The 26,933-nt window shown below is 42.9% G+C and overlaps 1 protein-coding gene across 1 annotated transcript in view; it reads left to right on the top strand.

Annotated features, from left to right (window-relative positions):
• RNF150 (ring finger protein 150) overlaps nucleotides 1–26,933 on the top strand; it is a 165,953-nt gene that overhangs the window by 82,570 nt on the left and 56,450 nt on the right. The window contains exons 3-4 of the mRNA XM_083173272.1: nucleotides 17,096–17,167; nucleotides 20,116–20,198. Of these exons, the coding sequence (XP_083029398.1) occupies nucleotides 17,096–17,167; nucleotides 20,116–20,198 (155 nt within the window). The remainder of the gene's footprint in view (nucleotides 1–17,095; nucleotides 17,168–20,115; nucleotides 20,199–26,933) is intronic.

Below are 26,933 nucleotides of genomic sequence, written 5' to 3' on the forward strand. Positions count from 1 at the left end.
ACTCGGGAGAAATTGGGGCACAGATTTTGGGGTGCTTTTTCTCCTTCATACCTTCTGAAAATGAAAAATTTTGAGCCAGAACTGCATTTTTTTGTAAAAAAATGTAATTTTTCATTTTCACTGCCCACTTGTATCAAAATTGGTGAAACCCCTGGGGGTTTGAAATGTACACTATACCCCTAGATGAATTCCCTGAGGGGTGTAGTTTTCAAAATGGGGTGACTTGTGGGGGGGTTCCACTGTATTGGTGCTTGGGGGGTCTTGCTAATGCGACATAGCACCCACCAAAATTCCACCAGAATCTGAGCTGCAAAATCCAAAAATCACTCCTTCCGTTCTGAGTCCTGCCATGCACCCAACTGGTATTTTTTGGTCACATGTGAGGCATTGCCGTACTCGGGAGAAATTGGGGCACAGATTTTGGGGTGCTTTTTCTCCTTCATACCTTCTGAAAATGAAAAATTTCGAGCCAGAACTGCATTTTTGTGTAAAAAATGTAATTTTTCATTTTCACTGCCCACTTGTATCAAAATTGGTGAAACCCCTGGGGGTTTGAAATGTACACTATACCCCTAGATGAATTCCCTGAGGGGTGTAGTTTTCAAAATGGGGTGACTTGTGGGGGGGTTCCACTGTATTGGTGCTTGGGGGGTCTTGCTAATGCGACATAGCACCCACCAAAATTCCACCAGAATCTGAGCCGCAAAATCCAAAAATCACTCCTTCCGTTCTGAGTCCTGCCATGCACCCAACTGGTATTTTTTGGTCACATGTGAGGCATTTCCGTACTCGGGAGAAATTGGGGCACATATTTTGGGGTGCTTTTTCTCCTTCATACCTTCTGAAAATGAAAAATTTTGAGCCAGAACTGCATTTTTGTGTAAAAAAATGTAATTTTTCATTTTCACTGCCCACTTGTATCAAAATTGGTGAAACCCCTGGGGGTTTGAAATGTACACTATACCCCTAGATGAATTCCCTGAGGGGTGTACTTTGCAAAATGGGGTGACTTGTGGGGGGGTTCCACTGTATTGGTGCAACATAGCACCCACCATTCATTCCACCAGAATCTGTGCTGCAAAATCCAAAAATCACTCCTTCCCTTCTGAGTCCTGCCATGCACCCAACTGGTATTTTTTGGTCACATGTGAGGCATTGCCGTACTCGGGAGAAATTGGGGCACAGATTTTGGGGTGCTTTTTCTCCTTCATACCTTCAGAAAATGAAAAATTTTGAGCCAGAACTGCATTTTTGTGTAAAAAAAATGTAATTTTTCATTTTCACTGCCCACTTGTATCAAAATTGGTGAAACCCCTGGGGGTTTGAAATGTACACTATACCCCTAGATGAATTCCCTGAGGGGTGTAGTTTTCAAAATGGGGTGACTTGTGGGGGGGTTCCACTGTATTGGTGCTTTGGGGGTCTTGCTAATGCGACATAGCACCCACCAAAATTCCACCAGAATCTGAGCTGCAAAATCCAAAAATCACTCCTTCCCTTCTGAGTCCTGCCATGCACCCAACTGGTATTTTTTGGTCACATGTGAGGCATTGCCGTACTCGGGAGAAATTGGGGCATATATTTTGGGGTGCTTTGTCTCCTTCATACCTTCTGAAAATGACAAATTTGGAGCCAGAACTGTATTTTTGTGTAAAAAAAATAATTTTTCATTTTCACTGCCCAGTTGTACCACAATTGGTGAAACCCCTGGGGGTTTGAAATGTACACTATACCCCTAGATGAATTCCCTGAGGGGTGTAGTTTGCAAAATGGGGTCACTTGTGGGGGGGTTCCTAACTTTTAGCATCTTATGGTGCCTAGAAACCTACATGGTGCCTAAAAAATAATCTCATAAAAAGGAGGCTCCAAAATCAAGTAGGTGCTCCTTCTATTATGAAGCCTGTGGTTTGGTCACCGTGCACACTAGGGCCACATATAGGATATTTATGAAAACAAAAGAATTGGGGGAATCAATTTTCAGTCACATTTCTCTAGTAAAATGTACTGTGTTCCTTAGAAAAATGTATTAAAATTGCAAATCTGCAAAAAAAAAGAAATTTTGAAATTTCACCTACACTTTGTTTTAATTCCTGTGAAACACCTAAAGGGTTAACAAACTTCCAAAATGCTGTTTTGAATACTGTGAGGGGTGCAGTTTTTGAAATGGCATCATTTATGGGGGTGTCTCACATACAAGTCCCTCAAAGTCACATCAGAACTGAACTGGTCCCTAAAAAAATCAGTGTTTGAAATTTTCTTGAAAATTTGAGAATTTGCTATTCATATTTGAAGCCTCCTAGTGTCCCAAAAAATTAAAAGGAAGTTGAAATAATGATGTCAACATAAAGTAGACATATGGTCTATGTTAGTTATTCACTATTTTGAGTGGTAAGATTATTTGTCTCACAAGCAGAAAATTTAACATTTTGCAAATCGCTAAATTTTCCATTTTTTCACGATATTTTGGTATTTTTCACAAAAAAACACAGACTGTATCGACCCAAATTTACCACTAATTTGAAGTACAATGTGTCACGAAAAAACAATCTCAAAATCACTGGGATAAGTAAAAGCAAAAAAAAGTTATCCCCACTTAAGTGAGACATGTCAGATTTGAAAAAAAGGGCTCTGTCAGGAACGCAAAAACTGGCTCTGTCAGGAAGGGGTTAAAAAGTGTTTAAACATTTAGCAGACAAAATTAGGTATTCTCCTGTACTATATGGATGTACAAAGAAAGGTTGCATTCAAAGAAGTATATTGCATTCTCATTACAGGCATTTATTGGCGATAAAAGCTCTGCCAACCGTGTCTCATTGGTTGAGCAGACCATTAAGATTTTGAGACAGGCCTTTTCTTTAGCTAGGCTGCCTGAGACTCTTCTTTGGAGATCTAGGGGGATATTCAATCTCGGACACTATTTGCGAGGGGGGAAATAGTGGCGACCACCTATTCAATGCTGTCTTTCCTGACAGCATTGAAGAGGCAGATCGACAGAATTGGCCCGACTTTAAAAAGCAGTCGGGCCCGTTTTGTCGATTTTCGGCCATGAATTGTCACAATCGAATATCGACAATCCACGGCCGTTTACGCGTACACGCCTCCTTTTCTCCGATTGCAAATCGGGACGTTGAATCTGGCGATCTGCGGTCGAACAACATGAAGACGGGCCAGGGTCACGGCTGTCGGGCCGGATCGACAGTCATGACCCAGGATTGGATACCCCCCCTAAAGTTCAAGAACTTGCTTATTTTAATGCTAGCTTCCTCTGGACCCAATATCATGTTGCTTCTTTAGGGAAATATGTATTAAGGTGCGCTGCTATCTGCAGCTGGTTTGAGAACTGTCAATCCTCTTAACAATACAAGTAGAAAAAAGAAATTCAGCTGAAATTAAGCATATATGATGGTTTCATTACAATAAAATATATTTATTAACACAATTAGTAGGACATTTTAAAATTCAATAAAAACTATGAAGTCAATTAATATTAACCTGTAGTACAATTCGGTAAGTCGTATATCTAGGATGCATTCATGGAGACTGGATTGGCCTCTCTATTGAAGCAGCAAAAGTTTTTTACCAGGTGGCCATGTCCCAAATGTAGAATGGCGTAGCTGCAGATGATTTCTAAAGGGATATCTGGAAAACCTGGGCGATGTATTCATAGATGCCACTGACCAGGTCCTCTTTTTGCGCTTGAATAGGAAAAATGACCATAAAGAAATGCTGTGTCCTTTATCCAGTAAAGATGGTAATATGAGCGATCCTCAGGAGTTCTAAGTGTCAGGTTAAGGCAGTGGTTCCCAACATTTTTGAATCACGGCACCCTAATTTATCAAAATATTTTTCAAGGCACCCCTAGACCAAAAGTTTGTTACTGAGAGTTTCAGAAAAAATATTAAATTAAATAAGTTTTGAGTAAATTGTATCCTTCGGTCCAGTTATGTGGTGAGGAAAATGATTCACTTCTGTTTACCCACATATTTTATAATTGGAAGCCATGAGCACTGATTTTGCCTGTTTCATTGGCCATAAATAATTGTAATTGGTTCAGGACCACCAACCTGAGGCACCCCTGCAAGTGCGCCGAGGCACCCCAGGGAGCCTAGGTGCACAGTTTGGGAACAACTGGGTTAAGGGTATAATAGCTCTAGGCGTTTCCCTGGGATAGGTCTCCCAGCTTCATCAGGAGCAGAATGAGACATGTCTATGAGAGTATATATATATATATATATATATATATATATATATATATATATACAGTATATACCGATTGGTTAATTGTGAAATGGATTGCTGCTTATTAAAAGGAAGAAACCGTCACACACAAAAGAAATATATATATATATATATATTTATATGTTTATAAAGTATCTACATGTCACTGTGGACTGAGTTGGTCTGTATATATTTTGTAACAATGTAGAGAAAATTGTTTAACTAAAGAAACCTTTTATTTTAACACAACATATAAAAGCAGAGGTTTCTGATCATTTGAGCTGGGTCACATGTCTTAGGGTCCGATCACGTGACCCGGAGGCATGTGCAGAAAACTTTGTTTCATTATTTATAATACTAGACTTTATCACCATAACCAGGATAAAAACAAATACGCACAGCGGTACCCATTATACAGTATAAATGTAATTAAGACTTATCCGATATGTTCAGCCGATTACTTAAGCTATTACAGTAAGAATAGGATGATTTGTAATATATATCACTAGCTTAATATATAAGAATATGAGCATCAAAACAATTTAACAGTACCCCTAGGCCGAATGTTAATTATTGTTAAATTCAGAAGAAATTATTAAAATTAAGTAAATTGTGTTTATATGTCAACCTTGCCCCCCTAAGAAGGAATTTGCCAGAAGGAGTGAACCAGAATAAGGCCCTATATTTTGGGGAAATGATCACTGTGAATGCCCTGTCCCCATATAAAACACTCTGTGACAGTACTTGTGTACAATCACGGCTCCCACGATGGGCATCGTATACGGAAAAATCGCATCGCATGAGATCGCATGCGATCACATGCGATGCAATGTCATTTTTCACTGAAATTATGGACATGAGTTGAAATCATGTAAAATGCACCCCAAATGTCATTTTTCACACTGTACCACCCGCACTAACAACGCCAACCCAAAGCCTGGCGAGCCAGCGAGGGGGGGGTATGAAAAGGTCGTAGGACGCGTACCGCCGCCCCTCGCGGGCTCGCAGCGCACATCACGCTTCGGGTTGGCGTTGATAGTGGGGGTGGTACAGTGTGAAAAATGACATTTGGGGTGCATTTTACATGATTTCAACTCATGTCCATAATTTCAGTGAAAAATGACATCGCATCCGATCGCATGCGATCTCATGCAATCGCTTGCGATTATTAACAAAAATGAATAAAAACACGGTAAAATCGCATGCCATCGCATGCCACTACATATGGCATGCGATGGGAGCTGTGATTGTACACAAGTACCATGTATTTTAATACGGGTTGTAAGGGCTGTTACACATGGATGTTGTAAGCGAATGTTGAAGGTACAGTAAAGGTTTATTTTATACTTTGTCCTTGGTTTTAATGGAGTGTTTAAGGAGTTTCATCAAAATCTCCCTATATTATAATTTATGGTACTTGTTTTCTAGCACGGCGCCCAATTCTTTCATCTTATGCCATCGCATCGCATTGCATGCTATATAGCCACATACGATGGCGAGCGCAGCGAGCTTGCGAGGGGTGGCTGTATGCGTTCTTCGACCTTTTCATACCCCCACTATCCACATCGGCGTGGAGTCGATTTTAGATAGTGTGGCGAGCGCAGCGAGCCACCGAGCCGTAAGCGTGGCACGCCCCGCGAGGGGACACGTATTACTTTACATGTGGATAGTGGGGGTATGAAAAGGTCGGAGGGCTCGTACCGCCACCCCTCACGGGCTTGCTGCGCTCACCACGCTTCGGGTTGGCGTTGGTAGTAGGGGGGCATTTAACATTGTAAGGTCCCATCTGGGTGGTTGTACAATAAAAAATCGTATACCATCGCAATGTATGCCATTGTATGGCATACAATTTTTTATTGTACAACATCACGCAGCATCGCATTGCATACCATATTTAGTCTTATGGTATACAATGCGATGGGCGCCGTGCTAGGAAACAAGTACCTAATTTATAATGTGCTTCTATCAAACCTCACTGTGTTGAATCAAGCTTTTGCTCTAGTCTGTGCAACAGGCATAATTGAACACTCAAACAATAGGTCCTTTTGCATAAGGTGCATATACATGGTGCGGTTTTACCTTGTGATGCGCGTTCCTGTGCACATCACATTGCAAAGTACAAAAAGTATGTGCAGTCAGTACTTTTTGTACTAGATTGCATAGCATCTAGTTCAAAAGGCACGCTGCTGTAGCGTATCGCATGTGATTTGAAGTAGATGTATTGCATCTAGTACATAACGCATGGAGCACATCGCACCCTGTGTGTGTACATTTTAATTGGCCCCAAGAAGTTGAATAGCTGATTTTAACTCCCATGTGTACAAGACCTAAGAGCTGTGGAACTAGTGAATACAGTACCACAAGGTCTAGTATTAGTGGCAGCTAGTGCATAAGTAAGTAGATATCTAATTAGCAAATCAGAAAATACAATAAAGTTAGTAGCATTAAAAACACACACACATACTGTACACACACACACACACACAAATAATAGTATGTTGATTGATGGAGTTGTTTGATAGCCTATCCTATCCTTCTGTTTATGCTCACTTCTTCCCAGGGCCGGTGCAAGGCACCGGAGCGCCCCAGGCGAGTCGGGGTGGGGGTGGGTACCTGTTGCGCCGTCTGGGGAGTGGGCAGGGTGGTCCATGCTGGTGTCTGACAGGAGCCTGCAGTGGTGTCCTTGCCACGTGGGTACCTGCGGCGCTGTGTATAAAGCTGGCGGCGGGGGTCCCTGCAGTGTATGAGAAATAACTAGCAAATAACTATGCGGCGGTGTGGGAAGCACTTCTGTTTTGAAAACACTGGCTGCACGCGGATTGGCTGAATCTCAGCCAATCAGCGTGCGGCCAGTGTTTTCAAACCCAGCAGATAGCGCTAGTTATTTCTTATTCACTGCAGGGACCCCTCACCGCCGCCAGCTTTATACACAGCGCCGCAGGTACCGGCGCGGCAAGGACACCACTGCAGGCTCCTGTCAGAAGCCGGCATGGACCCCCCTGCCCGCTCCCCAGACAGCGCAGCAGGTACCCCCTTTGCACGGGGGGCGAGAGGCGAACTGCCACCCTCCAGCGGCCGGCACCCTAGGCAAATGCCTAGACCTGCCTAGTGGTGGCGCCGGCCCTGCTTCTTCCACTTCTCTGGCACCCCAGTCTTTCTAACCTTCCCCTTTAGAATGTAAGCTCTCACGAGCAGGGCCCTCTCTCCTCGTGTGTCTTTATTAGAATATATAAACCTCTGCCACCCTGATGATTGCTTCAGTGTCCTGTCCCCTGATGCAACTATCCATATTAACCATGTACTTGTCCTAAACTGTCTTGTACTGTAATTCGTTATGTGTTATCGCTCATTTGTGTATTGTTAGGCGCTGCAGAACCTTTGTGGCGCCATATAAATAAAGGATAATAATAATAATAATAGCCAGGACTATGCATTATTGCCTTCCTTTTGATCAGGCCTGGCCAAACTGTGGTTGCCTAGCTGTTGTGAAACTACACATCCCAGCATGCCTTGTCATAGTTTTAGCATTCCCTAATAGCAAAATTGTGACAGAGCATGCTGGAACTTGTAGTTAACAGCAGCTGGAGAATCACAGGTTGGTCAGCCCTTTTCTAGAATGAGAGGGATGTTACATAGGAGTGCGACTTACACCTCTAAAACACTTAGCAGCTATGACATAACCATAGCAATATATTTTACTTTCATCATTGTTTATCAAAAGAAAGGGGGAAGAAGAAAGTATAATAATGTTTTCACAAATGTGGCACTACTGCAATTCAAGTTAATATAGAGATTTCTTTAGTAGATAAAGGGAATTAAATTATATTTCCTTAAAGTGACTCTTAAATATATATAAAAACCAACCTGACATATGGAGGGAATAAGGTGTAAAACAAGGAATGGGATAAATGGTCTTATTCAGTATGAACAGAATCATGTAAGCCTTGAAGCTGCTGTGTGGCCACCCATTGAGTAAAAGTGCCTCTGTACAGTCAACAGTATGTGATGGCTACAGTAAGCAGTCATTATGTGTGAATAGCAGAGTTCATTGAATATGCCATTATAGACTCTCTCCAGAACAGAATTAGAGCCTAGAAAAGCTTTTGCTTCTCTGTGACATACACAGATTTCAACATATTGCTTCGTGTTTTGGATATGTTTTATGATTTTATATTTCTCATTTCTTACCAACAAAGGTAGTTGGAGGAGCAGGGTTATATGCAGATTCGTCAAATTGCAATGAGAAGCAGGTTGTTGCATGGCGGAATGCCAATAGGGTCTGATTCACAGCTGATTATCGATACACTGCGCCTGTGTACGGTTCACGGTATGCATGCACGAGGCTGTCTTGTGATGAAGTTCTGCAACTTTTTCTAAGGGCACAGCATTCGCACAATGATTGACAGGAAGTAGGCATGTGGGGGTGGAAACAGGCCATTTAGTGGGAGTGTTAAAGAATCTGCAGACGTGCCTAAAAAACCGCTGGGAGTGTTCGGGAAACCATTAGGCGTGCCTGAGCATTATAGGGGAGTTTTTATGATGTCCGCTCCAGGCCGGATATGTCCTTTACTCTCACACTGCTGAGTAAGTCCAGGGCTACGTTGCGCCTGCGATGAGTTGTGGCTAGTATAAAAATCATTCAACGGTGAGCCTGTTACGATGGCTTTCTGACATCTGGACATACATCTGGACATACGTACAGCATAAACATTGATACACAAGGCGGAATTTCACTCTAGTGGGGCGATGGCTTAACTGAACGCTGGCCGCTGCGAATTTGTGGCCATGTGTTTAGGTCTGAATAAGGCCCATAGTCCCAGCTGACCCATTCAAAGGGACCAGCTGTCCTCCTGTCGTGTTTTTCAGGAAGTTATTTCCACTGCTGCAACCAGTGGAGGTAGGTGCTTCGAGAGCTTGTGGCAATTCTATAGTGTTTATTATGAGAAGTGCTAAGCATTCCACATTTTGAGAGTAAAATAACTAAGATTTGCATTTTTGCATTATTGACTGGAGGAAGTACAAATACCATATTAGTCACTGCTGAAAATGCCCAGGATTACCATGGAACTAGACTCCTTTCCCTATTCTGCACTCTTTACCCCTTTAATAATGCTGTTTATAGCATACTGAGCCAAACTACAGATGTGTCCTTGCTCATCTTATCTGCGGTCACATTTGCGGCAGCACCACAGTTTCGACTTGTCACACCTGCGTGTGACCTGTTTGCAGGGGATTATTCACCCACGCAATCCTATGCACCCATACACATGGTGGCAAGCATACATGACATGGCAAACAACCCAGGAATCATCAGTCAGTCAAAAATATAGTTTGAATCAACATTAGCATTGGGCTCCCTGATTGCACTCCCCCACTATCTGTCGTGGGCTGATCTACACCCTTTCTTCTGGTCCTCACCTCTCTTCTTACCATGTGACCAGCCGCCAGCTTCACAAATAACACATGAAAAGTTTCTGATGTTAACATAGTACACTTTTACCAACCTATTGTTTGTAAAATAGGAATGTAATGGTGGGAGCAGCATCTCCAATCTTACTATTCTGTGAATTTTACATATTATATTATCTCTGAAATATCCTATGTGGCAGGGACAGCACACCCGGCCGGATGACACAAGTAGAGGTAGAGAGCTTTCTTGAGAATGTCTTCACTTCACCAGGGTGGTTGAAGCTAAGGGGGTTTAATGTGGCAGGGACAGCATATTTCCACATGAGGGCAATGTGGAAGATCCAGTCCAGGTTTTAGAGCAGCAGCAGGAAAATTAGATCCAGTCCAGGTTTCCTAAACTGAATTGGTCAAGGTTTGGCTGATTAGCAGCACCTGTGGCTTCCTGTTATATGTGTGTCCATGGCAGGAGGTCATTGCTCCCAGTGCTGATAAGCAGCTGGGTGATAGGCTGGTAATGTAATATTACATTAGGTGCTTTGGAGTGTACCCTGACTGTGAAATCTGTGGAAAAGCCTGCAATGCTGTAACCTTGTATGCTCAGCTGTTAGCCCAGTATGCTGTTTACCTGCTATAAAATAACGACCCAGACTTAATCTATATCCAGTGTATATGATTCCTTTTCACATATATCATATAAATATAATTTTTCCAACCTCATCTGCTAAATACATCCATCTCCTGCCTTAGCAATGCAGAATAAAGTACTCTGCACATATATGTTGCGCAGATAATGGTTACAGCTGAACATATATGGAAGAGAGGTAAGCATTGTAGTAGATCATTGTCATATGCCCAGCACTTTGAAGCAGCATGCCTGACCCATATATTTACATTTACAATGGAACATTACTGGTCTGGAATGATTATGCTGGGGATTGAACAATGTCATGGGTTCATATTAACCTTTCATCTGCCTTACTGCTTCTGCTGCTCCATCCTGGGCTCTCAGCTCCCTTTACTTACTCCTGCACTAATGGGAATTGCTATTTCTCACACATTTGGCTCCGAAATTCATACTCTGAACAATAATTTACATTTTTAGGCCTTGTACAGAGAGGCGTCGAAAAACAGTGTCTGAAAGCACAGCCAAATCCATGTACATTGTCCTCGCTTTTAGCTAAGTACTGAAAGCATTTTCTCTTACAGCAGTGTGCCAACCCTTACTAATGCAACATGTAAGCAAGGGCTTCACAGACAATCTGTGTGTGTAGGTAAATGGCCAGTTTGTGGACTATTGGCATGACATTTTTCTTAGTGCAACCAGTTCTGAATGAACAACCCGTGAAGGAAAACAACCATAGTGCATTCCCGCTGCAGCAACCCGCATGCCTGTATGATAAAAACTTCATCTTGTGTGTTCATGGTGAGGAGCCTCTCTGCTGTGCTCACACTTCCCTGAGAGTATTCAAGGTGAGGAACTGGGAAAGGCAATCTAGAGGAGCCTCTTTGCGAGGTGAGGAACAGTGGGAAGCTAGAAGGTCCTCTCTGCATTGCCCACTCTTCCCTGAATCTGTTCTAGGTGAGGAACAGAGAGAAGCTGGAGGAGCCTCTATGCAGTACCCATGCTTCACTGAGAGTGTTCAAAGTGAGGAACAGCGAGAAGCTAAAGCAGACTCTTTAGAGTACCAATGCTATCCTGAGAGCATTCAAGGAACTGGGAAAAGCTAGAAGAGCCTCTCTGCATTACCCTTGAGTCTGGTTTTATCCAGGTCTATGGCAGAGGACTAAAGGTGCAAACAGGTCTAAGCTTAGGTTACCACTATTTGCAAAGAACCCTTAAACCATCTATGGAGGGTGTAGGCCGTACAGTCCCCATTAGAAGAGCAATCCTCTTCAAGCTTCAGCAAAGCCTTCCAGGCTTGGCTGAATACTCGCTGGGTTGAAGCACTATGCTCATGCAAAGATAAACATTGTGTATGCATATAACCAGCTGCTGTTATGCTGCCGGAAATACAACAGAGGATTCTGCAGAGCAGGAAGATGGCACCAGGCAAGTCAGTCATGTTAAATACCAGCAGCATAGTAGTAAATATCACTGTAAGATGTTTGGCTAGTAAACTGAGGGCCCAGTTAAGGAGCGAGACATATCCCCTTTAGCATTTACCGATGATATTGGGAATTATTCAGACCTGATCGCAGTTGTGCAAATTTACACAGTGACCGATTGTTAAATTACTACGCATGTGCACAGTGGGCATGCATGGACACAGAACTGTAATAAATCAGCAATCACAAGCCGGACACTGTTTCACTGCCAGCAAGCCGGCATTTGGGGGTGGTAATCGGTTAATATCTGGGAGTGTCTGGGAAATTGCAGACGTGCCCATGCGTTTTCAGGGAGGGTGTGTGACGTCAGCTCTAGGCTATCATTCTGTTTCTATCGCACAGTAGATTCAGGGTTACACACAGACTGGGAAAATCATTAGATGGTGAGTTATTTGCATATGGATTGGCAGCTAGACACCAGTCGGCATGGTTTTCACAAGCCATTTGCAGCCTTGCACAGGGCGGGTTTTCACTCTGAAATTTTGTAGAGCAGCAACTGGGTCTGAGTAAGGCCCAATATGTCCTCCTTGTAGTAGTCAACAAGCAATGGTAAATTAAGATTAGCACTGTTTGTCACTGTATAATTTATGCCATTAATAGAGACGAGACCAATGGCAATGGTGACTCAATGCAACCTTTCTGGCTGCAGTGAAGCCTTCCAGACATTGCCAGATGCCCATCGGATGAGTGTCATGTGCGGACTGGCTGTCACACATAAGCATGACTCAGCAGCCATCCCTGGCAGTGGTCTTGCAGACTACCTGCAAGCAACAGCCAAGAGGATACTGACAGGGTGGGCGGCCATTGCTGGACCTCACCGGATTTCGCTAAATAGCACAAGTATCACTGCAACACTAAATAATGAATGCTGCTGGCTCTAAATATGCAGCTGCCAATTAGTATCATTGTTAAATGGCCTGAAATTTTAGGGAAGCATAGAAAAGTTATTGTGAGCCATAACTACACATAGGCAAACAGGGATGAATGTTGATTAGCATTCAAAAGGCCTCCATACACGAGGCGATTTGGTCCGATTTCGGCCGATTGCAACCAATCGGCCCGTTAAATCGGACCAAATTGTCCCTCCCTGACATGCTGTCGGGTCCGATGCGCGGTCCCGTGCGCATCAGACCCGACTGGGTGGTCAGACCGGTAGGCCGTCCGACCACCCGTTCCTCCTGGCGGCGAGGCGGGTGGGAAGCAGGGACGCATGCGCTCCATCACAACGGATCGCATGCATCCCTGCCGTCGGGAAGGTCCCGGCGGCTCGCAGGCTGTCGGGTGTCCGTGCACTGCTGCGAGACATCGCAGGCAGTGTATAGGCACCTTAAGATTTATGATCTGGGGAAATGTTTCATCCCTGTCTCAGTAGGTCATGAGATTGAATGGAAAGCCGCAAGTCTAAATCAGTAGAGAAGAAGATTGTGGCATTTGTCCTGATAACACCTATTGATGCTGATGGAAAATGACTAGCCGGCTTTTCTATTCATATAGGATATCACCCGTCAAGGCTCAAGTGCGCTCATGTCGAATAAGGAGCTAAGACTGCAGTGGCATGGCAGCCTTTTCTTCTGTTACTTAGCAAAATGCAGTATATGTAATTTATTACACCAGTATATCTACAGCAAAAAAAGCACACTAGTTTGGGTCATGTAACTAACAAGAGTTAAGCTGTGTACACACTATACAAATTGCCCCACTGCCGATATTGTTAACGATATGAGCAGCTCTGCCAGATGAATAATCTAGCGCATACACACTGAACGGTATCGTTAACAATATCATTCCATGATGTCACCTGGAACATAGCTGGACATTTGAAGACATGCAGAAGTTATAGTCACAACTTGACTGCATGTTTAGATGGGGGGGGGTCATTAATATTCCGCAGCAGCGTGCCTCATTAACGGTATAGTGGGTCACAACCTGGGCATTAAAGCAGGCATATTTACCTTCCAAATGCCTCAGAAGAGACAGTGGGGGAAATTCTGGTTTAATTGGTCCCCTGCGTGTTCTCTCGGGGGACGATTTTTAGCACATGCACATTTATGCACTTGTGCAGAGGCTTGTTGCGAGCGGGTGCGGCGATCACCGCCCCACTCGCACCTAGCAGTGCAAGCGCGGGGGGGGGGGGGCAGAGCCCATGGGAACGCTCAGTATTTCATGGGCATTCCCATGAAAACGCTGGGCATTCCAATGCAAATGGCCTGGTGCCATTGGTGCCATAGACGTGCAGCGCAGGAGCCCTCCAAACACCCCCATCATTTTTTTCCCCCAATCAGTGCTGCCCTTTAAATGCTGCTGCCCATAGGCAGGTGCCTAAAGCTGCCTAATGGTAGCTTTGGCCCTGTATGTATTTATACATAAAGTATATTTTATCTATTTAAATACATACAGTACATGCACAAAAGCTTCCAATTGAAAGTGTTGGGCTTTTGACACACTTAGCCGTTTGGGATCATTTTCTATCTCTTCCCCTGCTGAGGACTATTAATAAGGCTGTTTTGATTACTTCCTGTCACTGCTGGAAAGATCCAGCATATGAACACAGTGTTCTCAGGCTGGTCTTTTAGCACTTTGATGGGTTGACTGTTTCAGAAATATGTCTACAGATGAGGATGCAGCCTGCTGTTTGTCATTATACTAAGACCCTTTCACATAATGGACTGACCATTCTAGTTGTTTCTCATTATGTGGAACACTTTGTGATATTTCCCAATTGTACACTGCATTGTGTCTAGAAGTACTGTAAACCTCATCTTTCCTGTCCTGAAGAGAAAGACGTATGACTGGCTTGCTCATTGCTATTTCCTTTGTGGCTGCATTGTTTTCTATAAGCACGAGAAAAAAAAAATCACCTTTGGTTGCCCACTTTGTACCCATGATGCAACTTTCTCTTTGTTGGTAATGTTTACAGGATAATAATCACCTGCATAGATCTTAATACATAAAGTTTAATAAATACATAAAGTTGTAAAGTAATAATAATAGAGTAATAATAAAGTAATATTGATTTAGAGCATGCTTTTCTCTAAAAGAACACGCTTTACGTGTAAAGGAAAGAACCATTGCACAAAAGCAGTCAGACATTTTGGGTGCTCCACAATGGTTACAGTGGGTGAATGCAAAATCTAAAATACAGTATAGAGTAGTAGATACCATTGAATAAACCTGTCCTTGGATTACACCACGAGTGGAATCTACCTTCACCAGCGCTAAGGGAGATCAAGGAAAACGGGTACTTCCCTTATCACTATCCGTATGTTTGATTTTGTCAGCGGAACCAAAGTAAGGTTGTATATCCTATGTTTCACTCATAGTTTCCCATGCCGTTATACATGTAAAGAAACATAGGAAATTTCATAGTGCATAACAGTTTAATATTCCATATATTCACACAATAAAAGCAACATGTATAATCACACAATTAAAATAACGCACAAAGATTGTATTCAGGAGTACTGAAGGAACTCCTTCGGTAGTCAACCCCCCAGCAGCTTTTGCGCACGGGGTGAACATTATACTGTCTTTGTATTGATCGTCCTACTCCGGAAAGTACCCACATAGGCAGCTTGCTTGGGCACACTTTATAAGCTACAGAATGCAGGGACACACAATGCATGGAGATATTGGGGGATATAGAATGCTGTACAATGTACTAACTACAAGATTTAGATGTAACCCGTCACCATGCGTGTGCATCTGATTTGCTCCCATGGCTCATAGAAAAGCATTGAGAGGAGATACAATTTTCTTATGTAAATTAGGAGCATACACTGATGATTAGGACTGGTACCAAGAAATCATTTCTGTCCTGATTTTTTTTTTTATAAAATACCAACCATTCCTAACTACCGGCACATCCCAGCACTACTCCAAAGTTCTGATAATTATTATGTTTATTAAGTTAACCTCATTGTGCCTGCCTATTCATTTTTACATTACAATAAAAAAATAAAAAAACATACAAAGTAAGAGGGCCCTGTTTGCAAGCTTACAATCCATATGGATATAGGCAAGTGCTACATGTTCATTGTGGTCCACCTAGATTGCAGAGGTTTTTGGCTGGCAGAATGCTTCATTCACACTAGAGAGAATTGCGCTATAGAATAGTGTCAGTAATGAGTGCAAAGAGCCTAATTACCCGTATTGCACCCTGCACTTCTGTTGGGATATACAGGTTGCAGTGCTGCTTTGTCACGGTAAATGGCATTCCTCAACTTACTGTAGGTGCCAGGCCCAATGCTGCTAGCGCACGTGGTAAGCCCACAATTCATATTGCGGCACTAGTTCTGTCTTGATTTCTGCTGGCTCCTCAGGAGGGCACTCGTGCCCGGTGCTATTCTATAGCGCATTTCAGTGACTTCCCCACACAATGTGGACCTAGGGTTAGAGCATGTGAAAGTAATCAAAGAAAAATCTGTGAAGTTATGTGTTCACAAATAAATCTTTTTGCGCATGGGAGGGCATTCCACAGGGTGGGTTAGTTCAGAGGTCTCTTGCAGTCACCTGATCCATCTACTGTACCAATGAATGTATTTATAAAATAAGCTCTGAATTTGTACCGGATACTGCCCTTCAGATGTTGAGGATATGCACATGTGTAGCATTGCTTCCCGTTATAGGTACCTCCTCAGGAATTGATATGGAATCCCGGCGGTCTGAAATTCCGGCGGTCAAAATCCCGACGCTGGAATCCCGACAAGGAAGGATGTGGATGGCCCCACCTTGCGGGCTCGCTGTGCTTGCCACGCAGTGGGCCCGTTTCCTCGCTACGCTCGGCACACTAATTTATTCTCCCTCTATGGGTGTCGTGGACACCTACAGAGGGACAAAGCGTCGGATTTTGACCGCCAGGATTCCGACCGCCGGGAAAGTGACTACATCCCCCTCCGACGGCTTAAGCTAACATTTTGCTTCCATACAGGATAATGTACATAGACCAGAAAAGTGTATAAGTGAGATCTCTCATCTCCTTCTCATTCTCCATATCTGGGAACTGTCAGCTTGAATCTTTATATGCTCTGCCGGTTTCAGTTCTAAGGTCAGGTGAATAATGCAGAGGAGGAAGCCAGCTCAGAACTCTCAGAAAGAATACAGTTTGAACTGTCTGGTTTCAGATAAAGGGGGAGAGGCGTTAAACATTGGAGCGAGATAAAAAATGGAAAGAGATAAAGCACCAGCCAATTAATTTTTCAAAAACAGCCTATAAAATGACAATTAGAAGGTGACTGGCTGGTGCTTTACCGCTCTCCACTTTATCTCTCTCCGAGCTTTAATACATGCCCCCCTCATAGCACTGTGTGAAAATCCAATGTGCAAGAAAAAGAAATCATGTACTTTCTCTGTGTATGTTTTTCAGCGACGACTGGGTGATGCTGCAAAAAAAGCCATCAGCAAATTACAAGTCAGAACAATCAGAAAAGGAGATAAGGTAATGGTGATATTCATATCCCTCCCGCCCACTTCCTCCTGAATGCTCAAGGCACATCTAAGGTTACCTCAGAGTAACCTTTGATGTGCATATGCCGTCCGCATCATTCGATGGTCAGCAACCATCAAATTATGTGGGTGTTCCCCCACAGCCTGCGAATGGATGTTAATGTTAAACATCCATTTGCAGCCCCCAGCGTACAAACGGGGGGGGGGGGGGGGGGGGCGGGCATGCATATTGGCATTCGCAGTGTGGCGTCTGGTGGACTTGCAAAGCTGAAAATAGGGCTTTCCGAGTGATAATGTGAACAGTATGGCCTAGTGTGTACATACCATGTCATTACCCCCCTCCCTCGACCTCACGCCCAGCATCAGCAAGTGTGTATGCACTTGCCGATGCTGCTCCCACTGGGTTCCTGTCACCACCAATATCGGCTGGGAACGGGTAATGTGTATGGGGCTTTAGCCTGTGCAGGAGTGTTGGAAAAGGAAAGACCTCCATTTTCTCACATGCTCTGGGGTGTTTCTGAATTTTATTGCAGAATCCAGTTCAGGTGACTATATTGTCATTATAGGAATCAATCTAAAATACCCAGTCCAAAATGGTTTAGGCCATATGTGTCAGCTATTGGGTTTTAGAACCCAGGAATTGTAATTTCTAATTTCCGCTTTTAGTGGCATTTTTAAATGATATACTGTCCAAATGTTAGAAGTAAAATAATTACTTCTGTAACCAATAGGCTGCATTGGGTAATGACATCTTCAGATTTGAGTGCTGTGGCTGCTGCCAGAAATGGAGAGACCACAGCGGATATTGGAGACATCTGCTGTGGTCCCTCCTAGTTATATTCAGAGAATCTTTAATATTTGTTGGATGTATGTACCGACTCCTATAAACAGAGTCAACAATAAGAAGTCCAAGTTCTAAAAGTTATGCGAGGTGAGATTATGAGGTAAAAATAACCTGAACTGTTCATTACGGTAAATATTTCCAAGTGTTTTAATGTCGCATATACAGGTCACATATACAGGTATAGTAATGTACATGTCAACAACATGATCAGGGACCATATCTTGTTAAACATTGATTACATATAGTAAAAGATATAAGACTTACATGGACATTAAGGAGGACCTACTATACTATAAAAACTACCATTCTCACTTTAATGTCAAAGGTTCATTTGCACTGGTGCATAAAATTACAACCCACAGTACATACTTTTCTGCTGGTGTCTGTCCTCTGGATCTATAAATCAGTGCACTCTCTCTTTGAGAATCTGGAGTGCATTGTACAACAACTACAGTAGCTTGCATGTAGCCAAGATGGGAATACACATGCTGGAAAAAGTAAAAGTCACATTGAAGTCTGGCCTGTTTTTGCTTTGGACTTATTCCCTTATTTTGTGTCTTTTTCCTAATATAATGTGGAGTAAAACCTTATATAAGTCCTAAATAAGTAATAGCAATATGAGGACAATAGGACAGTCATTGTTTATGTCCAATGCAAAAGGCATCCTATTGACATTATAGGTTTATCTCCCAACTTCTCTTTCCAACCTGTTGGGAAGAAAAATGTTTGTACATCTACTAAGCCAGCATCTGTATTTAGCATTCCAAGAAGCTCAGATTTCTGGCCTAACAGTACAAGATCTTGTATATTTTTTAGAAAATATCTACATTTATGTTAAAATTGGCTTATAAAGGCTGATTCTAAAGCGGAGTACACACTGGATCAATGGTAGAATGATATACTATTTCATAACGACAAATGTCTTTTAGCAGTCTCTCCAGTGTGTATACAGAATCTGGACTGATGAATACCTGTTGCTTCATTGTATACCCAGCTTAAGATGGATGCATCTCTACTACTTGCATACATAATGCATCATGCCCATCGTTTTTCTGTCTGCTGCCTCAACATGATCATTCATATCCTGACATTCAATAACTCCATGTTGGGTGCAAAACATTCATCTGAAACAGATGCCCACCTCTGATCACATTTTACTGAAGTTAGCTTAAATACCCACAACACTGCCATTACACTCCCACTAGATGGAACAGGTCAATTCATCTTCAGGAGTGTTGTCCAGTAGCGATGTATCACGGAAAACAATCCATCTGAACTTACCATTTCACGTTTGTGTGTGTATGCCTTATACGGCACATGTGCAGCATGCTGAAATCTGTAGGTTCCATCCACATGCCCACATGGGTCAGGAAAAATCAAGCCTACTGTATAATGAGCAACATTAGCACATGCTGGCACCTTTATAAATGCTGTTTGTAACTCTATCATCTTCGGACCAATCAGAACCGTGAGCAGCAACTACTCCGAGAGGCAGAGCCGAAATTCCCATTAGGCCTAGGGGCGGCACTTGGATGCCTGTGATAGTACTGTCGGCCCAAAATGTACCAACAACTGCAAAATACACACTGTACTGTACTATATTCCATCTTAAATAGAGTGTAAATGGATAGGACAAGCAGATACTGTCCCTGTAAACTGTCCTACTTAGTAAATATGTATTCATAATAAACATGTCACAGTTAGTGGCTTTTTTTTATAAATCCATTATATTGGCTATTATCAAATGAGGGCTTATAAGTAATCAATAAAAATAATACAATTATAAACGGGGGGGTTGCGAACATTATTGTTGTGCCTAGGGGCGCCCTCATCCCTAAATCCGCCCCTGCCAAGAGGGAATCTTATTGTACTTATCACTATTCCCTACAAATATGTTTATCTGCCACTGGTGCCTGTGCATATGATATGCAGAGTGTTTCTAGTGCCAGGAATCTCATGCAATAATATACTTACTGTTATTTTATTTTGTGTTCTTTTGAGTGACAGTCATTCAGTCCTTCACATCTCCATATGGATAAGCTGGAAAGAGCAGCTCATTTAGCAAACACTGGTAATTGTTGCTGTCTTTGTTGCAGGAGACAGAGCCAGATTTTGATAACTGCGCTGTATGCATTGAAGGATACAAACCTAATGATGTTGTCCGAATCTTGCCATGCCGGTGAGTTGATATATTGTTGGCACGGTTTACAGCAGTTTGTGCTTTGGAAAGCCTGCCAAGCTCTGACATATTTTACTAGCTGAGACAGTGCAGGCTTTGTAAATAATAAAATGTTGCAGTTTTGTATAGTCTGACTGATTTAGAAGTCAAGTAGAACTGAAAAGAAAACAAGATATTAAAGTTCGGAGCACTATTGTTCTGTCTTATTTAAGATACACAATAATTCCCCGCACCACATCATCATATTTCTCCGGTCATCCTTCGCCATGCCGGGTACTGCACCGAGCTCTGCATGCTGCATTCAGTGAAGGGCTTAATGCCTGAGGAGGGATGGGATAGGGCACCCTGGTGCTTGGGATGTCAGAAGCCAACAGCAGCATCCCTATGCACTGAATCCTGTCACCCAGGTGGTAGGTATTCTGATAGTCACCCCCTACCCATCTATCCCTAATCCTCCTTACCTGCAGGTTTACCCTAATCTTCTGGGTTACCCTAAAATGCTGGATTACCCCCAGCCTCCGTGCACCCCTAGTCCCTGTCCTTGAGGTGAATGGATGTCACACACAGGCATCCATTCACCTCCTCCCAGGCTCTGCTGCTATCTGCAGGGTACAGCAGGGAACAGCAGAGGCTGTGAGCGCGACCTGCCCAACCTCCATACTGACCACAGGATGCTACAGTTGGAAGGTTGGGCTTAACCATTGGTGTAAACGGGTCAACGAGGCAAAAGCCCGGATTTTTGCGGTGGTGTAAAAAGGGGTATTAACTACACAAAGCTACAAATATCACAAAGCAATAGAACATGTACTACTGTACAAAATGGATGTTAGCTGAGCAGTTTAACTACTGTAAATCGATATTTATCTTAAAGATAGTTTGATAGGAAAAAGTGATAGGGGGACTTGGATTAAAAAGGGAAACGTGAGAACCTACTGGTGTTTTGATATGTATGTATTATAGGCTTGGGTCTATTTTGCTAAGTGACTTTGGAAACACTGACCAGCACTTGCAAATGCTATGTAGGTTGTTCAAATCAAATAGAATAATGGGTACTCTTTACCTAGAACGGCGCCCGTCGCGGGCATCGCGGGTACATTTATGTATGGCCGCGACGCGATGCCCGCGATTTCCCATTGAAACCAATGTTAAACATGAAAATCGTGTCGGTCGCGTCGCGGCCGGCCATAAATGTACCCGCGATGCCCGCGACGCGATGCTCCCGATTTCCCATAGGAATCAATGTTAAAAGGCGCGATGGACCCGATTTTACTGTTAAATGCCTCAATCCACCCGATTTGGCCATAGGAATCAATGTTAAATGGGCCACAGAGCCCATTAACCCTTAAATGTCCCCCCAAATTTTTAACGCCACCCCACGATCCACGCCAACCCGAAGCGTGGCGAGCGCAGCGAGCCCGCGAGGGGCGGCGGTACGCGTCCTCCGACCTTTTCATGCCCTACTATCCACTAGGGCGTGGTGTGAGAATATAATAGTGTGGCGAGCGCAGCGAGCCACCGAGCCCGAAGCGTGGCGAGCGGACGCGGATACCTTCACAGTTATGCGCGTCCCCTCGCGGGCTTCACAGGTGTCCGTGGCGAGGCGGACACCTGTGAAGCCCGCGAGGGGACGCGTCTACCTGTGAAGGTATCCGCGTCCCCTCGCGGGGCTCGCTGCGCTCGCCACGCTTCGGGCTCGGTGGCTCGCTGCGCTCGCCACACTATTATATTCTCACACCACGCCCTAGTGGATAGTAGGGCATGAAAAGGTCGGAGGACGCGTACCGCCGCCCCTCGCGGGCTCGCTGCGCTCGCCACGCTTCGGGTTGGCGTGGATCGTGGGGTGGCGTTAAAAATTTGGGGGGACATTTAAGGGTTAATTTGGCCTTTTTGGCCCCAAATCGGGTCCATTGAGGCATTTAACAGTAAAATCGCGGTCAATCTGCCGTTTTAACATTGTTCCCTATGGGAAAATCGCGGTCATCGCGGTCATCCCGATTTACCCGCGATGACCGCGATCACCGCGATTTTTACCCACGACGACCGCGATTTCAATCGCTGGCGCCGTTCTAGGTAAAGAGTACCGAATAATGTGTCTTTCCCAACATTCTATACACATTTTTTCATTTATTTTTCTAAAGATGATGAAAAGTTTAAACACCAAAATCCTTTTTTGCATTATAATACACCATTAACTTTTTTTAAACTTTGTTATTGCCAGTGTAGCGTGATAAAGAAGAAGAATGCAATTGTAATTTCAATTTTTTTTAGCTGGAAAAACAACTTAGTACTATGCTCAATTTAGGCGGTTCCAACCTGAGAGCCATTTATCTCCCTGTAAGAAGGAGTGGATGGTGGTCCGAGACAAGCATGACCACTGGTTGAGTTCTCATTTGCTTGTGGAAATCTTCACTTCTCAGGCTTATAAGTGGCACGCTTATTTACTCCGGCCTGAAGGTACTTTCGTCAGAATTGGCACGTTCCAGTAAAATGATCTTTCGATTGCAGCTCAATTCGTTTAGTGTAAACATGAATATTTCACAGCTATTTTAGGCATTCCTTTAGGTCTCTAGTGTATTTTACTATGAAAAAGAATATTGTTTACACTGGTATAATTTGTAAGGAATGTGCATAGTAATCTGCAGCTCATACTTGACCAGTTATAACAACCGGGGTTTCTGTATTATATTATATTTGCACTGTTTTCGACAGGATTTTTGGTTTAATAGTTAATATCTCCCCTATGGTATGGTGTTCAGAATATGAAAAATAAGTAAGACATCATTTACAAATTACTAGGTAAGTGCTTCAAAATGAGGCTATTTTGGGGAGCAGTGGGGAGATATTTGTCAAGCTACCCCTGGCTGTAGCCCTCACTTGTAGGAAGTCAGTTTCTGTTCAAAGATGGATCTTGTGCACATCATAGTAAACAAATGAACAATACTTGGACTGTTTCAATAAAGATCACATACTGTAGCTTCTCTGTATAATAAAACTATAGTTATTTCCCCATTGCTTTTGCTTCATTATGGAATAAACTTCTTCGAACACAACTTTGAGTTGTGAAGAACTCAATGAAATAGTATGGTAAAGCATGCCTGCTTACTCTCCTGGGTGTCATTTTGGCCCCAATACACGGTTCTCCGAATCAAGGCTCCTACAGTTAGTGCAGAATAGACAGGTATTTGCCTCCTCCAAAATCTTTACAGCCAGCAAAGACAGTACATTTTAATAGTAAACAAAAACAGTGGCTGGATCCAATTAAAGCGCCCAATGTTATTGGGTCAGTGTAAAGAGAAGACAAAGCAGAAGTTGCAGATTGATAATCCTGCATAGATCAAAGGGCGGAAACATTGATGTTTATTCTGACAAGAATAAAACCTTCCTGGAAGAGTACATGTAGGAGCTGCAGAGCTAATAATCGTACTGAGACGTAGAAATTAATATGCATACAAAGAAGCTTTCCAATAAAAATAGCACATAAAAAAGACAGATGAGCCCTAAAAGGGTTATGGTATAAATCATAGACAGATTCATCATAGACAGTCATATGATTGACCACTAATGGTCGACGGTCACAAGGTCGACAGGGTCAAAATGTCGACAGGTAAAATGTCGACGTTGTTAAATGGTCGTCATGAAAATGTCGACACGGTCAAAATGTCACCATGGAAAACGGTTGCCATGAGTTTTTATGGTGTCTATGTTGACATGGACACTGTCTAAGTGTACCGCGTCCCCTTGCATCGCTCGCTATGCTCACCATGCTTCGGGCACTATTTTATTCTCCCTCCACGCCCTAGTGGATGGTAGGGCATGAAATACCGCCTGTCGGCACATGTCGGCTGCAAATTTTGTAAAAAAAATGCATGTCAACCTTTTGACCATATCGAGCTATTGCCTGTCGACCTTTAAACACTGTTGACCTTTTCCATGTCGACATCTTGACCCTGTCGACCTTTTGTCTGTCGGACCATATGACTGTCTATGATGAGTCAGTCTGTGACCAGTCCAGATACCCCCTTAAAGAATGGTGACACGGTGTAAGAAGCGGAATAATGTGTTCTTAACCCTTTGAGTGCCAATACCTCTGTGAGAGATGTGCAAAATATCTGCTAAAAATGCCAAGGTCATTCACATTTGTTATCTTAACCCCTTCATGACAGAGCCAGTTTGTGCCTTCATGACAGAGCCCTTTTTTTCAAATCTGACATGTCTCACTTAATTGGGGATAACTTTTTTTTGCTTTTACTTATCCCAGTGATTTTGAGATTGTTTTCTCGTGACACATTGTACTTCAAGTTAGTGGTAAATTTTGGTCGATACAGTCTGTGTTTTTTTGTGAAAAATACCAAAATATCGTGAAAAAATGGAAAATTTAGCAATATGCAAAATGTCACATTTTCTGCTTGTGAGACAAATAATCATACCACTCAAAATAGTTAATAACTAACAAAGACCATATGTCTACTTTATGTTGCAATCATTATTTCAACTTCCTTTTAATTTTTTTGGACACTAGGAGGCTTCAGATATGACTAGCAAATTCTCAAATTTTCAAGAAAATTTCAAACACTGATTTTTTTAGGGACCAGTTCAGTTCTGATGTGACTTTGAGGGACTTGTATGTGAGACACCCCCATAAATGATGCCATTTCAAAAACTGCACCCCTCACAGTATTCAAAACAGCATTTTGGAAGTTTGTTAACCCTTTAGGTGTTTCACAGGAATTAAAACAAAGTGTAGGTGAAATTTCAAAATTTCTTTTTTTTTGCAGAGTTTCAATTTTAATACATTTTTCTAACGAATACAGTAGATTTTACTAGAGAAATGTGACTAAAAATTGATTCCCCCAATTCTTTTGTTTTCAAAAATATCCTATATGTGGCCCTAGTGTGCACGTTGACCAAACCACAGGCTTCATAATAGAAGGAGCACCTACTTGATTTTGGAGCCTCCTTTTTATGAGATTTTTTTTTAGGCACCATGTAGGTTTCTAGGCACCATAAGTGCTAAAAGTTAGGAACCTCCCCCACAAGTCACCCCATTTTGCAATCTACACCCCTCAGGGAATTCATCTAGGGGTATAGTGTACATTTCAAACCCCCAGGGGTTTCACCAATTTTGGTACAACTGGGATGTGAAAATGGAAAATTACATTTTTTTACACAAACATGCAGTTCTGGCTCAAAATTTTTCATTTTCACAAGGAATGAAGGAGACAAAGCACCCCAAAATCTGTGCCCCAATTTCTCCCGAGTACGGCAATGCCTCACATGTGACCAAAAAATACCAGTTGGGCGCATGGCAGGACTCAGAAGGGAAGGAGTGATTTTTGGATTTTGCAGCACAGATTTTGGTGGAATAAATGGTGGGTGCTATGTTGCACCAATACAGTGGAACCCCCCCACAAGTCACCCCATTTTGCAAAGTACACCCCTCAGGGAATTCATCTAGGGGTATAGTGTACATTTCAAACCCCCAGGGGTTTCACCAATTTTGGTACAACTGGGCAGTGAAAATGAAAAATTACATTTTTTTACACAAAAATGCAGTTCTGGCTCAAAATTTTTCATTTTCACAAGGAATGAAGGAGACAAAGCACCCCAAAATCTGTGCCCCAATTTCTCCCGAGTACGGCAATGCCTCACATGTGACCAAAAAATACCAGTTGGGCGCATGGCAGGACTCAGAAGGGAAGGAGTGATTTTTGGATTTGGCAGCACAGATTTTGGTGGAATGAATGGTGGGTGCCATGTTGCATTAGCAAGACTCCCAAAGCACCAATACAGTGGAACCCCCCCACAAGTCACCCCATTTTGCAAAGTACACCCCTCAGGGAATTCATCTAGGGGTATAGTGTACATTTCAAACCCCCAGGGGTTTCACCAATTTTGGTACAACTGGGCAGTGAAAATGAAAAATTACATTTTTTTACACAAAAATGCAGTTCTGGCTCAAAATTTTTCATTTTCACAAGGAATGAAGGAGACAAAGCACCCCAAAATCTGTGCCCCAATTTCTCCCGAGTACGGCAATGCCTCACATGTGACCAAAAAATAACAGTTGGGCGCATGGCAGGACTCAGAAGGGAAGGAGTGATTTTTGGATTTGGCAGCACAGATTTTGGTGGAATGAATGGTGGGTGCCATGTTGCATTAGCAAGACTCCCAAAGCACCAATACAGTGGAACCCCCCCACAAGTCACCCCATTTTGCAAAGTACACCCCTCAGGGAATTCATCTAGGGGTATAGTGTACATTTCAAACCCCCAGGGGTTTCACCAATTTTGATACAACTGGGCAGTGAAAATGAAAAATTACATTTTTTTACACAAAAATGCAGTTCTGGCTCAAAATTTTTCATTTTCACAAGGAATGAAGGAGACAAAGCACCCCAAAATCTGTGCCCCAATTTCTCCCGAGTATGGCAATGCCTCACATGTGACCAAAAAATACCAGTTGGGCGCATGGCAGGACTCAGAAGGGAAGGAGTGATTTTTGGATTTGGCAGCACAGATTTTGGTGGAATGAATGGTGGGTGCCATGTTGCATTAGCAAGACTCCCAAAGCACCAATACAGTGGAACCCCCCCACAAGTCACCCCATTTTGCAAAGTACACCCCTCAGGGAATTCATCTAGGGGTATAGTGTACATTTCAAACCCCCAGGGGTTTCACCAATTTTGATACAACTGGGCAGTGAAAATGAAAAATTACATTTTTTTACACAAAAATG

This window comes from Crinia signifera, chromosome 1 (assembly GCF_055691185.1).
Source record: "Crinia signifera chromosome 1, ASM5569118v1, whole genome shotgun sequence".
Lineage (NCBI taxonomy): Eukaryota > Metazoa > Chordata > Amphibia > Anura > Myobatrachidae > Crinia > Crinia signifera.